Here is a 16907-nt window from a genome sequence, read left to right on the forward strand (position 1 = left end):
TTTTTTTGACGGAATCTCGCTCTATAGGTCTGTAGGCCAGGCTGGAGTGCAATGGCACGATCTCGGCTCACTGCAACCTCTGCCTTCTGGGTTCAAGCGATTCTCCTGCCTCAGCCTCCCGAGTAGCTGGAATTACAGGCATAAGCCACCACACCCGGCTGAGTTCTGTATTTTTAGTAGAGACCGGGTTTCACCATGTTGGCCAGGCTGGTCTCGAACTCCTGACCTCAGGTGATCCGCCTGCCTCGGCCTCCCAAAGTGCTAGGATTACAGGCATGAGCCACCGTGTCCGGACAAGCTGTTCTTTCTTACTGTTTACACTCATTTGTAATTTTTTTTTTTTTTTGAGATGGAGTTTCGCTTTGTTACCCAGGCTGGAGTACAGTAGCACAATCTCAGCTCCCCAACATCTGCCTTCCAAGTTCAAGCGATTCTCCTGCCTCAGCCTCCCAAGTAGCTGGGATTATAGGTGCCCACCACAACACCTGACTAATTTTTGCATTTTTAGTAGAGGTGGGGTTTCACCATGTTGGTCAGGCTGGTCTCGAACTCTTGACCTCAAGTAATCAGCTGGCCTTGGCATCCCAAAGTGCTGGGATTACAGGTGTAAGTCACCATGCTGGGCCCACTTATTTGTAATTTGATCATTGTCTTCTTTCCCACTAGAAAGTAAGTTCCATGAGGGCAGGCCCCATGTTCGTGTTTACTCATCTTTGTGTTCTCAGTGCCTGGTGGAGTACCTGGCACAGAGTAGTATTCACTTAGTATTTGCCGAATCAATGAACATGACCGAGGGCTGCATTCTGAGGTCTGGAGGCTTTGCAGACTGGTTGGGAGCACCATCCTGAAGGCTATCAGAGCAACTGCTGAGAGAGACTCCGACCAGGCTGGAGCTCCACTTGTAGCAGAGCCCCAGTGTTCTGGCTGAGCAGCGTGTAGGGCAGTTCTGAATATTGACAGGGAGGTCTGCCCCCAGCCCAGCCCCCAGGGGCTCTTGTCCAAGTCCCAGTGACAGGATGTCTGCAAGTAAATGCTGAAGGAGATGCTTCAGCTAAAAGCTCCAGGACATGTAGGTTCAAATGGCCTAACAGACTGGGAAACAAGAGTAGAGGGAGACATTCTCATTTCAGGATAGACCCTAGCTGCCTTGGGGCCTCCAGGGTACTAGGGGACACAGCCCAGCTCTGCATCCCTGGCAGAGATGGCCACATCCAGCAGACCCTGGTGGCAGTGCAGAGAGAACAGCACCCTGGGGACCAATTATCCTGGGAAACAGGCTGGTGCCTATCCAGATGGTGGTGCCAGGCACTGCTACAGTACAACTGGTCTGATTTGGTGAATAAGTTGCAGACATAATCGAAGGGCAATTTGTTGGGGATGTAAAGTACAGCAATGGCCCACAGGGTAAGAGACAGTAAAATAAGGGTAAATGTCACCACTCGGAATTTACACACAGGTTGGTATGCCTCAGGAAACTTAGGTTCATAATGAAAAAGCAAAAAACAAAACAAAACACCAGAGAACTACTAGCAGGATGTGTACCAGCTTGTTGATAATGGTATTTCTTGGTAGAATTATGTGTGGTCATTACTCATTGTCTTTGTACTTTGAAAAAAAAATTAAGCCAAAGGAAAAAAAAAAAAAACCTTCCTTTCCCAGTCAAATATACTAGCAAACAAGAAGCTCTTATAAAACAGTTCTCACTGGTGTAGATTTTGTCCTGTTTTGGTTGTGAGGATGAGGGGCTGGTGTGGATCCACAGTCCTGAGGAGGAAGCAGGAATCCCAGAAGATGGAGGGTCAGGCTGAGGAATGCAGTTCTGGAAGCTGAGAGCAGAGTGCCCAGTCTTTTCACATCAGGAACGAGTCAAACACCAGGACAGGGCTGTGGTAAAGGTCAGGCACCAGGACACCCAGCGACAGAAGCCAGCAGCCAAGTGAGGCTGCAGGGGAGGCCAGAGTCATGTGGGTCATTCTGGGATGGAAGCTGATAGGTGGGAGGCTGGGGAAGGCAGGTGGGTAGGGCTCACAGCCAGGTGAGGGTTCAGAGTGGGCGTATATGAACCTCAGTTCTAAGACCTCTGGATCCAAGCTGTCATCAACCATGAAAGTCAGACAGGGAAGTTGCCAGTGACTTTGGAGCCTCCCAGAGGAAGGGACCCACGTAGGGGAGGTTCTGGGGTAGGAGAGTTTTGAGAAGTTATGTGGCAGAAAGCCTGTGCATGAGGGAAGAAAGGGTGATGTAAAGGGTTAACTTCTGAAACCAGAGGTTTTGGTGAAGGTTGAGCCTCTCTTGTAGCCTAGAAACTTGAGAAATGAGTTATGGACAGTTCAGATGAGGTCTGCTAACTCCTGGGGAAACTACTGACTTTCCTTTGTGTCATACTCCAAAGCCTGATACAAATGGTGGTGGCCATGTGGTCAGGAGTGTTTTTTTTTTTTTTTTTTTGTGGTAGAGATGGGGGGTCTCGCTATGTTGCCCAGGCTGGCCTTGAACTCCTGGCCTCAAGTGATTCTCCTGCCTTGGCCTCCGAAAGTGCTGGGAATACAGATGTGAACTGTTGTGCCCAGCCTCATTTCTTTTGGGTATATACTCAGAAGAGGGATTGCTGAATCATATGGTAATTCTATTTTTAATTTTTTAAGGAACCTTTATACCGTTGTCCATAATGGCTATACTAATTTACATTTCCACTAATGCTTCACTATGTATACGTTTGTCAAAATATCATGTTGTATGCCTTAAATATATGCAATTTTTACTTTAACAAGTCAGCCCTCACACTTGTATCTATTTTTAGTTTACCATAGTGCTGTATTCAGGAGCTTCTGTCCAAGACACGAAGCCTGGCTGGCCTGTCATTTCTGAATAATCCAGCAAGCTTCTAGGGTGAGTATGCTGCCTGGGCCCAGAATGGGCCCTTAGAGTCAGCTGATGCATAACTGTCTCTGTAACATCCATTTTAAAGGGCATCCAGGCAGGACGTGGTGGCTCATGCCTGTATCCCAGCACTTTGGGAGGCCGAGGCGGGTGGTCAGGAGTTTGAGACCAGCCTGGCCAAAGTGGTGAAACCCTGTCTCTACTAAAAATACAAAAATTGGCTGAGCGTGCTGGCACATGCCTGTAATCCCAGTTCCTCGGGAGTCTGAGGCAGGAGAATTGCTTGAACATTGGAGGTGGAGGTTGCAGTGAGCTGAGATCGCGCCACTGCCCTGCAGCCTGGGCGACAGAGTGATAATCTGTCTCTGAATAAAATAAAATAAAATAATATAAAGGGCATCCCGGGGGATGTATCCACCCGGGGGGTGTATCCAAAGTGATGAGCAAAAACTATGGCATGTGGGGGCTGTTTCCAATCATCCATCCATTCACCCATCATCTAGATTTTCTTTCTTGTTTCTTCCTTGCAGACTGACCTCATCCTTCTGTCCATTCAATCATCCATCCATCCACTTACCCATCCATCTATCCAAAGGGGCACAAGGACACTTGTAGGGCTGATGGATGTGTTCACTGTCTTGACTGCTATGATGGTTTTATGGGTGTGTGCATGTGTCAGAACTGGTAAAGTGATACACTTTAAATGTGTGCATGTGAGTGTACCTTAATTATATCTCAATAAAGTTGGAAAAAAGGAAGGTAAGTAGGTCAAAACTGATAACACTCCACATATCCATGGATAAGACAATGGATAAGCTGTGGAATATCCATATGATAGAATACTGCTCAGCAGTAGAAAGGAGCAGACTGCTCAAAGATTACGACAACATGGACCATCTCACACATGAATGCTGATCAAAAGATGTCAGATGCAACAATCATTCTGTATGATTCCATTTATATACACTTCAAAAACAGAGAAAACAGGCCTGGCATGGTGGCTTATGCCTATAATTCTAGCACTTTGGGAGGCTGAGGCGGGTGGATCACCCGAGGTCAGGAGTTCAAGGCCAGCCTGACCAACATGGTGAAACTCTGTCTCCACTAAAAATACAAAAATTAGCTGGGTGTGGCGGTGTGCGCCTGTAATCCCAGCTAGTCAGGAGACTGAGGCGAGAGAATCGCTTGAACCCGGGAGGTGGAGGTTGCAGTGAGCTGAGATCGCACCATTGCACTCCAGCCTGGGAAACAAGAGCGAAACTCCAGCTCAAAACCAACTAACAAACCAACCAACCAACCAAACAACCAACCAACCAACCAGAGAAAACAGAGTTATGGCGTTTAAGAGTATGTGCTCAGGTCTTAAAACTATAAAGAAAAACAAGAACACAATTACCGTGAAGTCCTCCCTAGGGAAGGAGGAAGGGGTGGTTCCTGGGAGGGAAGACGATAGGGCTTCTGGGGAGCTGGCAGCGTCTTGACCTGGGTGGTTACGTGGATGTGTGTTTGATAATAAACCGTTGAGCTGTACATTTTGTTTCGTGTGCATTTCTGAATATTTTTACATTGTGTAATTTAAAATGGAGCAACATATATACACATGCTTGTATGGAAAGGTACAAAAAAAGAAAATTTTAACAGTTTTTCTTTCCTCTCAGGAGAGAGGCTACGAACTAGTGGGGACTTATATTCTTTTTCCTTACGCTTTTCATAAGTACATAAAATGTCAAAATATGTAAAATATTTCCTTACACGTTCATAAGGAAAACCCACAAATTTTCATCATAAATGCATGAATGAGAAAGCAAAGAAGGGGCTCTCCAGCTGTAGGTACTGAAGCAAGGACTGGGGATCCAGGCAGAAGATAGAGGAGGCAATGGCTTGTGTGTCTACTGAGAGAGTGTGTGTGTCTATGTGAGAGTGTGTATGTGTGTCTATGTGAGTGTATGTGTCTTATGTGAGAATGTGTTTCTGTGTGAGAGTGTGTCTATGTGAGTGTGCATTTATGCGAGTGTGTCTATGTGAGTGTCTGCGAGTGTGTATGTGAGTGTATGTGTGTATGTGAGAGTGTGAGTGCATGCATATGTGTGTGTGCGTGCCTATGTATGTGTCTATGTGTGTGTCTATATGAGTGTGTGTCTATGTGAGTGTGTCTGTGTGTGTGTGTCTGCGTGTATATGTAAGAGAGTGTGTGTGTGGGTGTAGTGGAATGGGGGCTGGGAAAATGAGGCAGAGGGGCCTTCAGAGAGACTGGAAGCCTGAGAAAGATTTACGCCACCATCGCTGGCTTCGAAGCGATGGACAGGGCCATGAGCCTGGAGATACCAGCAACCTTTAGAGCTGAGAATGACCCTCCGATAACAGCACAGAAAGGGGCATCTCAGTCCTGCAACCACACGGCACTGAGGTCTGCCAACAATGTGGCATGAACCTAGAAACAGATTCTTCTCAGATCCTTCAGGTTAGAGCCCAGCCAGCCCACATCTTGACGTTGGCCTTGTGATCACCAGTTGAGCACACCCAGTCTTCTGACCGACGGAACTGTCAGATAATACACGGGTGTTATTTTAACCCATTAGGGTTGTGGTTATTGCTGTGACAATAATAGAAAATTAATACAGTCAAGGACAATGGAAGTGATTTCTCAGCCTAAGGGAGTCCAGCTAGAAGGAAGGTAAATTGGAGCATGAGAGAGTTGCCCAAGGCTTTTCTTTGTGTTGCTTTTCTCACTCATGTTTATATTTTGAGTGGCAAGCTGCTTCTGAGGAGTTGTTTTCTGTTTTTCAATTTGATTAAAATGTTCATTTAAGTTTATATCATAAAGTTGGCAGTAAATTTTATATTTACATAACAAATTCACATTTATAATATACAATGTCCCTGAACAGGCATAACACATGTTCTTGGAGTTATTTTTTAAATTTAAAAACTTTTTTTGAGATGGAGTCTATGTTGCTCAGGCTGATCTCAAACTCCAGGGTTTGAGTGATCGTCCCACTTCAGCCTCCCAAAGTGCTGGGATTACAGGCATGAGTCACCATGATTGGCTGGAATTATTCTGTTTTTAAAATAAAATACTATTTAATAAATAATACCATATCCCCAAAAGATACATTCTGAAGAGATGTGAAAGTTGGAGGGGAAAGGCTTTCGTCCATTTCTTTTTTTGTTTGTTTGTTTGAGACTGGGTCTCAATATGTCGCCCAGGCTGCTCTTAAACTCCAGGGCTTCCCGAGAAGCTGGGACTACAGGTGCATGCCACTGCCTCAGGCTTCGGCTTGTTTTTTATATATCCTGACTCATCATTGTGTTTCAATCATAAAATTATGATTCTTATTGTAGTTGTAAATTTTAATTCACTTTAACATGGCAACATATTAACAGATTCTTATTGAGCAAATTTTCAAGAGTATAAATTGTACATGGAAGGAAGCAGCATTTTCAGTTGACAAATGGATCCACAGGTAATTCGATGTCTCCTAAATTAAGCTTGTGACGATTAAACCAATACACTGTTGCTATGAGAAAACTATTGACAAAGTACAACCAGGGAACTCATCTCAATGCTGGAATCTGTACCTTAAGAAAAAGGATGATTACTTGAAGTAGTACAAATGGCAACCAGGTACCAAGAAAACAGTGAGTTTGGGCAAGTGTAATTTTTTAGAGCTCACAGTATATCTAGAATGGGATGAAAGGGAAGAAGATATAGGATACTCTCATTCATATAGAAAGTTATCCTAAACTCATGTAACAAAGAGGTTATAAAAACCATAAAATCATCAGGAAAAATGACAGCCACTAACCCTGAATGCTGATGTAGAAAGGCCATTGATGAGAATAAACATTCTGTGCCTTCAGGCTTTGGCAGATGGCTGGGTCTCCCAAAACGTAAGCAAGGACTGAAATCTAAATTGAAATTACTGCAAAGAAATAAAAATAACTTTGATGCTTAAGGGAAGCTTGGTGGTTTTCGAGAAATTCAGGCAATCATCTATACAAACTATCAGGAAAACTGGATAATGCAAAAAGCCTTTAAGTAAAGGATATTATTTGAGTAAATAGGCAGATGTGGTATTTAGTAAACCTACTGCCTGAAAGTACAGAATTCCTGAAATAGGAGATAATGGAAATGTTTACCAAAAGTAAGAGATCGATGGATGCTGGTGAAATGTAAAAATGTTCCATAAAATTTGATAGGTATATTTTCTTCTCATTCTTAGGGTGAGGCTATTTAATAATATTTTCCCAAGTGCAATCAGACAGTTAACATCTAAGGACTGCTTGTTTGCTATGACTGGTGCTGAGAAGAGCAGTTCTCTAAATAAAGGGCCATCGTGTTTTAAATTTCAGAAAGTCTGGTGAAACACACACCGTAAAATGCTGCTTCACTTTATTTTCCATCATCTGCTTTCTCCCATGGGTCTTTCTTGGCTGATTTTCTCCCTATTTTATTTCTGTTTTACTGCCTTTAATTATCTCATTTCGAGTCCCCGGCGTTTTGTTTTGTTATATCACAATGTCACGTGAATAAGCTCTGAGTCATTTGCACAAGTTGGGGAGAAAGCAGGAGAGGGATCTGCTCCCAGCTGGACATCCTTCTGAAGTCTCATGCCCCCCCCCGTCGACCCCCGCCAACTCCCTGGGCACCCAGGAGTGTCACGGTCTGAGTCCCAGCTTGGCTGATGCTCAGCTCCCCTGCACTGGAGAACTCTTCCTAAAACTTTATTGAGAGAGAAAAAAGATGACTTGGAAAAAACAGAAATTCATACTATGATCTGCTGGGCGCAGTGGCTCACGCCTGTAATCCCAGCACTTTGGGAGGCCAAGGCGGGCAGATCACTTGAGGCCAGGAGTTCAAGACCAGTCTGGCCAACATGGTGAAAACCAGTCTCTATTAAAAATACAAAAATTAGTGAGGTGTGGTGGTGGGTGCCTGTAATCCCAGCTACTCAGGGGGCTGAGGCAGAAGAATGAGTTGAAAGCGGGAGGCAGAAGTTGCAGTGAGCCGAGATCACACCACTGCACTCCAGCCTGGGCAACACAGCCAGACCCATCTCAAAAAACAAACAAACAAACAAACAAACAAACAAACAAAAAACAGCCGGGCATGGTGGCTCACGCCTGTAATCCCAGCACTTTGGGAGGCTGAAGCCTGTGGATCACGAGGTCAGGAGATCAAGACCATCCTGGCTAACATGGTGAAACCCCGTCTCTACTAAAAATATAAAAAATTAGCTGGGAGTGGTGGCAGGCACCTGCAGTCCTAGCTACTCTGGAGGCTGAGGCAGGAGAATGGTGTGAACCTGGGAGGCGGAGCTTGCAGTGAGCTGAGATCGCGCCACTGCACTCCAGAGAGAGACTTCGTCTCAAAAAAAAAAAAAAAAAAAGAAAGTTATACTATGATCATGGCTGAAAGAGTGACTATAAAGAAGTGAATTTTTTACATATTAGTTTTTAGTTATAATAAAATTTAAAGTGAAAATTGCAATCTAATATATTGGTCAAAATAATTTATATTTAGCATTTAGTAGATATTTAATATTTAGTGTATACATGTTATACCTTATATATACTTTTAGCATATAAAGTATTATAGTATATAAAATATTACCCAAAGTACAATTTAAAAGTAAAGGAATATCAAAGGAAAATCAAGAAGAAAACAGCAGGACTGGATAATGTTTATACAACACTAGATATCCAGGTCAATTAGAATGGATAACTCAGAATTTGATCTTGGTATGTATAATTGAATATACAATAAAAGAGCAATTTCAAATCAATGGAGAGGAGGGGAAATTATATAATCAATACCTTTAGATTAAGGGAATAGCAATTTGAAAAGAATACATTTTCATCCCACCTCATACCTTCCTAAAATCAGTTCCAGAGGATTAAAGTGTCACATTAAAAAATATGTCTAACTGCAAAAATTAGCAAAATATAATTATTTTCTAGGGAAAAGAGGCAATCACAACTTTCTAAACTGAGAAAAGATGTCACAAATAAATATACATATTTGATTATAGAAAATGAAAACTTTCTATGGGTAAGAATCTTATGGAAATTTAAAGGTCAATCAAGAAGTGACAAAATATTTGTAGCAAATATATCAAAACATTAATGTATTTATTAATAAAGAATTCTCACAAATTAAAAAACATAGTAGAGTCCAATAGATACTGGGCAAGGGACATAAAAAGACAATTTCAAAATAAATGTAAATGTAAACAAATACCTGGGAAAATATTAAACTTAATTTGTAGTAATTGAAATGAAAATAAAAATAGGTGTGATTTTCACTCATTACATTTGTAAAATAAAGAGTGTGATAATATTGAATGCTGGTGAGAGTTCAGGGAGCTCTCATACAATGTTGGCAGTGTTGTAAATGGATACAATTCTTCGGGGAAGTATTTGATATTGTTCATTGGGAACCATAAAATTGTAACTTAAGAGTTCTTTTTTGTCTGAGCCCGGTGGCTCACGCTTGTAATCCCAGCACTTTGGGAGGCTGAGGTGGGCGGATCACCTGAGGTGGGGAGTTCTAGACCAGCCTGACCAACATGGAGAAACCCCATTTCTACTAAAAATACAAAATTAGCCGGGCGTAGTGGCGCATGCCTATAATCCCAGCTACCCGGGAGGCTGAGGCAGGAGAATGGCTTGAATCCCAGAGGTGGAGGTTTTGGTGAGCCAAGATCGTGCCATTGCACTCCAGACTGGGCAAAAAGAGGAAAACTCCATCTCAAAAAAAAGAAAAAGAAAAAGAAAATTTTGGATAATTTTAAAATTGAGATATAATTTACATGTAGCTAAATACTTAAATCTTAAATGTCCAGTTTGAAGAGTTTTGATAGATGCACACCCACACAATTCACAAGCTAATTAAGATATAGAACACTTTCACTACCTAAGAAAATCCCGGTGCCAGCCCAATAACCCTCACATCCTCCTCCACCTCCTACCATTTCTCTGATTTCTTTTGCCATAGATGAATTTTGCTTGTTCAAGAACTTCATACAAATGGAATCATACAGAATGAAGTCTTTCATGTCTGGCTTCTTTTCTTCCTTTTTTTTTTTTTTAAGATTTATTCATTTTATTGCATGTATTAGTAGTTCATTCCTTTTTATTGCCAAGTTGTATACAATATTGCGTGGCTCTACCTTAATTTCTTCATCCATTGACCTGTTGATGGACATTTGGGTTATGTCTAATTTTTGGCTCTTATGAAAAGGCTTCTGCAAACAATCTTTTATTTACTTATTTATTCTTCCTTCTTTCATTTTCTTTGAACAACCTTTTAAAACAATTTTTTTTCTATTGTGGTAAAATACATATAACATAAAATGTGTACCACAAAAAATGATAGGGGAGGTGATAGATATATTAATTACCTTGATTTAATCATTCTAATTGGTATTCATATATCAAAACATCACATGGTACTCCATAAATATATAAAATTATGATTTGTCAATTAAAATAATATTAATAAAAATAAATAACAAAATTAACCATTTTAACCATTTTAGATGTACAATACAGTGGCATTAATTACACTCACAAAGTTGTGGAATCATCTATTTGGAACTATCTATTTCCAAAACCATTCTCATCATACCAAATGGAAAGTCTGTAACCTATGGGCACTAAGTCCCTCATTTCCCACTCCTTCCAGCCCTGGGTAACCTCTAATCTACTTTCTGTCCCTATGAATTTGCTTATTCTAGAAATTTTATGTAAGTGGAATCATACAATGTTTATCCTTTTGTGTTTGACTTATTTCAGTTGGCATAATTATTTCAAGGTTCATTCGTGTTGTAGTATGTATTAGAGCTGTGTTCCCTTTTTTGTCTGAATCGTACTCCATTGTATATGTACAGCAGATTTTGTTTATCCATTTTTAAAAATTTCAATTTTTATTTTTCTTAGAGATAGGCTCTCACTCTGTCACCCAGGCTGGAGTGCAGTGGCATGACCTTGGCTCACTGCAGCCTCGACCTCCTGGGCTCAAGCAATCCTCTCACCTCAGCCTCCTGAGTAGCTGGGACTATAGACACATGCCATTATGCCCAGCTAATTCTTAAATTTTTCTGTAGAACTGGGGTCTACTATGTTGCTCAGGGTGGCCTCAAACTCCTGGCCTCAAGCCATCTTCCCACCTTGACCTCCCAAAGTGCTGGGATTAGAGGTTGAGCCACAATGACTGGCTTGTTTATCCATTTATTTGTCAATGGACGCCTGGGCTCTTTCCAGCTTTTGGCTACTGTGAATAATGCTTCTATGAACATTGATGTACAAGTATCTGTTTCAATCTGCTTTTATTTCTTTTGGGTGTATACCTAGGAGTGGAACTGCTGGGTGACATGTCTGTGAACACTCCTGTGTAAATCTGTGTATGTAGAGGTGTTTTTGTTTAGTTTGGGTAAATACGTAGAAGTGAAATTGTTGAGTCACAGGGCAGGTGTATGCTCAACTTTCTGAAAAATGGTCAATCCAATTTTCAGTTATTAGTGTTTTATATTCCCACCAACAATGCTTAAGAGTAACAGTGCTCCCCATACACATCAGCATTTGGGTTTTCTGTCTTTTTAATTTTAGTCATGTTGATGCCATCATCTCAGTATAGTTTTAATACAGAATTTCTTGGCCAGGCGCGGTGGCTCAAGCCTGTAATCCCAACACTTTGGGAGGCCGAGGTGGGTGGATCACTTGATATTAGCAGTTCAAGACCAGCATGGACCAAGATGGTGAAACCCCATCTCTACTAAAAATACAAAAATTAGCCAGGCATGGTGGTGTGTGCCTGTAATCCCAGCTACTTAGGAGGCTGAGGCAGGAGAATTGCTTGAACCCAGGAGACACAGGTGGCAGTGAGCCAAGATCATGCCACTGCTCTCCAGCCTGGGCGGCAGAGTGAGGCTACAGCTCAAAAAAGGAATTTCTTTGTGATTTACGATGTTGAGCAGGTTTTCAAATGTTTTGGTCATTCTTATCTTCCTTTGCGAATTACCTGTTCAAATATTTTGCCCATTTAAAAAATTGGATTGCTTTATTATTATTATTATATTATTATTATTGCAGTAGTAGTTGATATAATGAGTCCGCAAACAGACCCATAGTCAATTGATATTCAACCAACATGCCAAAACAATTTAATGGGAAAAGAAAAATCTTTTCAAGAAATTGATATTGAAAAACAGAACCTCAACCCAGCTCACACTATACATTCATTTGACATGAGTCATAGACCCAAATGTCAAAGTTAAAATTATAAAAGTTCTAGAAAAAACATAGTGGCTATTTTTATGACTTTAGCGTAACTGAAGATTTTCTGAAGAAGATACAGAAGGCAGTATTTCACACAGGAATTTTTCTGGGGCCTGGTCCTGACTTGCAATGGGCCAGTTCCCGGGGTACCATGGGTGGGAACTGGGTAAGACCCCAGGTTCTTATCACATGGGACCCGAGAGGCCTGGGTGGAGACTTGTGACTAACTACATGAGCTTTGTCACGTACACCTCAACACCTCAGAAAAGGACTCACTGCAATATTTGGTCTCACCAAGTTTCCCACAATAAAGAGACATGAGTCACCTTTCAAGACCTTTCCTGCCCATTAATATGGTCTTCACACATGAGACCAAGGTCTACAAGTGGTCAGGAGAGAGGGAGCCTGCTGAGACGGGGGAGTAGTGCCTGAGCTGGCCTCAAGAGGGTTAAGTGGCCCTGCACTGAAAACCTGGAGACTGAGATAGGGTAGGGCTGGGGGAAAACTTGGGCTTTGGAGTCATAGGGTCTGGGTTCATATCCACAGACCATTCCCTTCCTAGCTGTGTGTTGGTGGGTAATTCACTGGATCTCTCTGAGTCCTGCTTTCCTCATCTGAGGTAAAACGAGTTTGCCGGTTGGTCTGAGAGCTGTTCTAGGCATGGTGGGGAGACCCTGACAGGCAGAGGCAGTCCTGCCCTCAAGCAGTTGATTTACGGCTGGGGAAACAAGCCAGCCACAAATGCAATACCTCAGACTCAACTTCTCACCAACAAGCTCCTTTTTCTAATTTGCACAGCCAGCCCCTCAGCCTCCTGGGCCCCAAATATTAGCGAAACCTTTGCCTCCTCTCTCTTGTTTCTTTCTTGTAATCATATAGCTACAAAGTCCTACCAATTCTTCCTGAAATATGTTTCCTTATCAAAAAGTCCTGCAAAACCAGGCATGGTTGCTCATGCCTATAATCTCAGCACTTTGGAGGCGGGGAGGATCGCTTGAGTCCAGGAGTTCGAGACTAGCCTGGGCAACATATGGAGACCCATCTCTTCCAAAAATTTTAAAATCAGCAGGGGTGATAGTGGCAAGCACCTATGGTCTCATCTACTAGGGAGGCTGAGGTGGGGGGATTGTTGGAGCCTGGGCGGTTGAGGCTGCAGTGATCTGTGATTGCACCACTGCACTCTAGCCTGAACGACAGAGCAAGACCTTGTATCAAAAAAAAAAAAAAAAAAAAAAAAAGTCATGCAGTAACTGACACTGCCATTGCCTATACGATTCCCATTCCCTCATCCTCCCTAACAGAATACCAATTTTGTTCAAAGTGTCAATGAAGGCCGTGTGCGATGGCTCACGCCTGTAATCCTAGCACTTCGGGAGGCTGAGGCGGGCAGATTACCCGAGGTCAGGAGTTCGAGACCAGCCTGGCCAACGTGGTGAAACCCTGTCTCTACTAAAAACACACAAATTAGCAGGGCATGGTGGCATGCGCCTGTAATCCCAGCTACTCGGGAGGCTGAGACAGGAGAATCACTTGAACCCAGAGGTGGAGGTTGCAGCGAGCCAAGATCAAACCATTGCACTCCAGCCTGGGTGACGAGAGTGAAACTCCATCTCAAAAAAGAAAAACCAAACCAAACCAAACAAACAACAACAAAAAACGAAGTGTCAGTGAAGGTCCAGCAAAAGACTCCCTTCCTATTGCCCTTTGCAGCCAGGGTCATCATGTGACACAGTTCAGATCAATTACATGGAGGTTGAGGGTCCCTGGGAAAGACGTTTTTCCTATACAGGTACCATCTCTTTCTGCTTCACTCTTTCCATTTTCCACATGAACAGGCCTTGTAGCCTGGAGGAGCTACAGCTGCCATTTTGAGATGCTGAGGCACCCTGTCTGAAGAAGGCCTTCACATCACTCAACTCGACTACCGGGTGAGCCCTTGCAGAGGCTTCCCAGCCTCTGCTCTTCAAGCCAAAGTACTACAGGGGGCATGAGTCCCAGAGTTACAGGACCCCAGCTATGGTTCATGTGTAAAGGGAACCATTAGGTAACCAGTGGAAATGATGAAGAAGATCTATATTTACAGATGTGGAAAGATGTTCGTGGTATATTGTTAAATTTAAAAAGCTGTTTAAAAATAGGTTTTGGGTCAAGTGAGATGACTCACTTATACTTTTAGTATAAATATGTCCCACGCAATATTTGGAACATACTTGTACTAAGCGGGTTCTCCCTCCATTAACACATCCCAAGCATCCAGGCAGCTGCTGGCCTCCAGCAACCCGGCATTCTAGTTGTGTGGGAGTGGGGTGTGGCATGAACCCTGTGGGCTTCCACTGCACTAACCTGCTTCTTCACAAATTAGTATTTGTATTTGTGGTAAACCCAGTGACACAGGAAAGATGACATACAAAAAGGGCAGGACCTGAGAAAGGTTAAGCTGCAGGCTCCCTGCCCATAAAACAGGGTGTGAAAGGCATCTGAGCAGCTGCCCCACCATGGCTACCTGGGCCCTCCTTCTCCTTGCAGCCATGCTCCTGGGCAACCCAGGTAAGGCCTTCCCCTCGGGATCGATCCTGATGGCCCTCCCAGCCTCGCACTCTCAGGCTGGCTGAACCCGGAGCATGGACTCTGTGGGCACCCAGGTGCCCCTGCCTCTCCCCAGCCTTCTCCCACATCATGGAGGCCTGGCCCTCCCCTCAGAGGCAGGCTTAGCCCAGTGTGCTGCCCAGCCTGTCAGTGGCCTGGCCAAGGAGGAGAGACAGGCCAGGGATTCTGGTCCTACCTCTGCTGGCCACCCTGTGTGGCCTGAGACCCCCCCTTTCCCTCCCAAGCCCCTGCCTCCACATCTGTGTGGTGAAGGCCACTGGCCTTCATCGGTGGGTCTGCGATTCCTCAGGCCTACACTGTCTAGGATTGTGCAGGGCTGGTGAGAGAACGGGGTCTCTTCCTTGTTCAAGGCAGACTTCCTGTCCCCTGCACCCTGCTCTCTCCCAGGCCTTGGGGTCAGTGTGAGCCCCAAGGGCAAAGACACTTCTGGAAGGGAGAGTGGATTTGGCTGGGCCATCTGGATGGAAGGTAAAAAAAGAAAATCTCTTGAAAGGAGATTGAGGGAAGTTTCTAGACAAACTGACCCCCAAATCTGTATTGCTGGCAGAACAGAGGAGAAGAGAAAGTCTCGCCCTCCTGGCTTTCTAGAAGGAAAGTGAGAACATGTGTTTGTGCTGAGAGTGGGTCAGAGTGGCTCCAGGGCAAAGCATGTGGACAGATATCCTGGCCCCCTGCAAGACCCAGCCCCCGTCCGAGGCCCTGGCCACCTCCTGGACTCTCACCAGCCAGGAGAACGGGCTTTCCCTCTCCTTCCACCTGCGGAGGGGAAGCTGAAGTGCTTTCTTCCTCAGGTCTGGTCTTCTCTCGTCTGAGCCCTGAGTACTTTGAAGTGGCGACAGCCCACCCGTGTGACAAGGAGCAATCCTGCCTGTGCCTGGCCCAGGAGGGCCCCCAGGTACATGTTGGCTCTCTGCTCACCTGCCACAGTCCCTCTCCTTTCCCTCCTCCCTGGGTGGCTTCTGGGGTGAGGGCTGGAGCTCTCTAATGGTCAGGAGGTGGGAGTGGAGGCTGGGCTGTTTCTGACGATGCTGGTTTTGTCGAATTCATGTTTGGCAAGGAGGGCTGCAGATACCTGGTAGACTGCCCCAAGAGGATCCTCCGGGGTCTCACCCTCCAAAGAGCCTGGGGCTGCAGAACCCAAATAGGTAGACTTCCCTGGGAGTTTCTCAATAGGAGAGGGGCAAGTGCAGGGCTGGGAAAGTACTGGGGGTGTGGGAGGCTGTTTCTGGGGTGTCTCAGAGCCTCCAAGACAAGCAAAAAGGCAGGCAGGGTCCAGGCAGCCTGTTCAGGTCTTCAGTGTATCCATGCTCTGGGAAGAGATCACGGACATTGCTGCCAGCCTCAGAAACACCAAGGGCCCCTTTTTTGGGCACTTTCACGCACTCCCAGAATGTCTGAGAGACCATGATAGGGGCTTTCTTTCCTGACAGGGTGACCTGTTGATCAAAATGCAGGAGCTGGCCTTCGACTGCAAGACCTGTCTAAGGATAATCCAGACACTGAAGGTTATGGTGAAACAGCCCACCCAGGTGAGGCCGAGGGGCTACAGAGCCTCCTGTCTGCTGCTCAATGGAGGGGCCGGCCTGTGACCAGGTTGGGGATCAGGGACCCTGGGGTCACCTTGCACAGTGGTCCTGGGGGAGGGCTTCCTAGAAGGGAATCTGTGAGTCCCCATGTGTCTGTGGATGAATTTCAGAGAACTTGTGAAATTGTTTGTGACTCTCTGGAACTGTGTAAGTCAGAGGGAGTAAACATGGTTTTCATAATGTATCCTCAAAGAGGGCTTGTCCCAGAGAAGTTAGGAATCTTCCCCTAAAGCCCTAACATTTGTGTCCAAGGCAGAGCTTTGAGAAGCTGGTTCCCTAAGAGACCTGGGTCAGGACTGATAAATCCCAGATCTGCTACTTGGAAGCTGCATGGCCTTGGGCAAGTCACTTCCACTTGCTGAGCCTCAGTTATCTTATCTTTGAAATGAGATGGATAATAGTCCCTATCTCCTGCCTCAGCCTCCCGAGTAGCTGGGACTACAGGCGCCCACCTCGACGCCCGGCTAGTTTTTTGTATTCTTTAGTAGAGACGGGGTTTCACCGTGTTAGCCAGGGTGGTCTCGATCTCCTGACCTCGTGATCCGCCCGTCTCGG

At 44.5% G+C, this 16907-nt stretch overlaps 2 protein-coding genes and 1 pseudogene across 3 annotated transcripts in view; 2 read left to right on the forward strand and 1 right to left on the reverse strand.

The window, feature by feature from the left end:
• The window catches only part of USP39 (ubiquitin specific peptidase 39), a 92966-nt gene extending 78524 nt beyond the window's left edge, over positions 1-14442 (forward strand). The window contains exons 14-15 of the transcript XR_001882297.1: positions 2801-2889; positions 13995-14442. The gene's annotated coding sequence lies outside the window, so the exon portion shown is untranslated. The remainder of the gene's footprint in view (positions 1-2800; positions 2890-13994) is intronic.
• LOC108518113 (probable G-protein coupled receptor 160) lies at positions 6232-7216 on the reverse strand (annotated as a pseudogene).
• Positions 14443-14542: 100 nt separating the features above from the next.
• Positions 14543-16907, forward strand: part of GNLY (granulysin) — a 5103-nt gene continuing 2738 nt past the window's right edge. For both annotated transcript variants that reach the window (XM_017856305.1, XM_017856306.1), the window contains exons 1-3: positions 14543-14706; positions 15558-15661; positions 16197-16295. In XM_017856305.1, the coding sequence (XP_017711794.1) occupies positions 14655-14706; positions 15558-15661; positions 16197-16295 (255 nt within the window). In that variant the 5' untranslated portion in view covers positions 14543-14654. The remainder of the gene's footprint in view (positions 14707-15557; positions 15662-16196; positions 16296-16907) is intronic.

This window comes from Rhinopithecus bieti, unplaced genomic scaffold (assembly GCF_001698545.2).
Source record: "Rhinopithecus bieti isolate Rb0 unplaced genomic scaffold, ASM169854v2 scaffold_44368, whole genome shotgun sequence".
Lineage (NCBI taxonomy): Eukaryota > Metazoa > Chordata > Mammalia > Primates > Cercopithecidae > Rhinopithecus > Rhinopithecus bieti.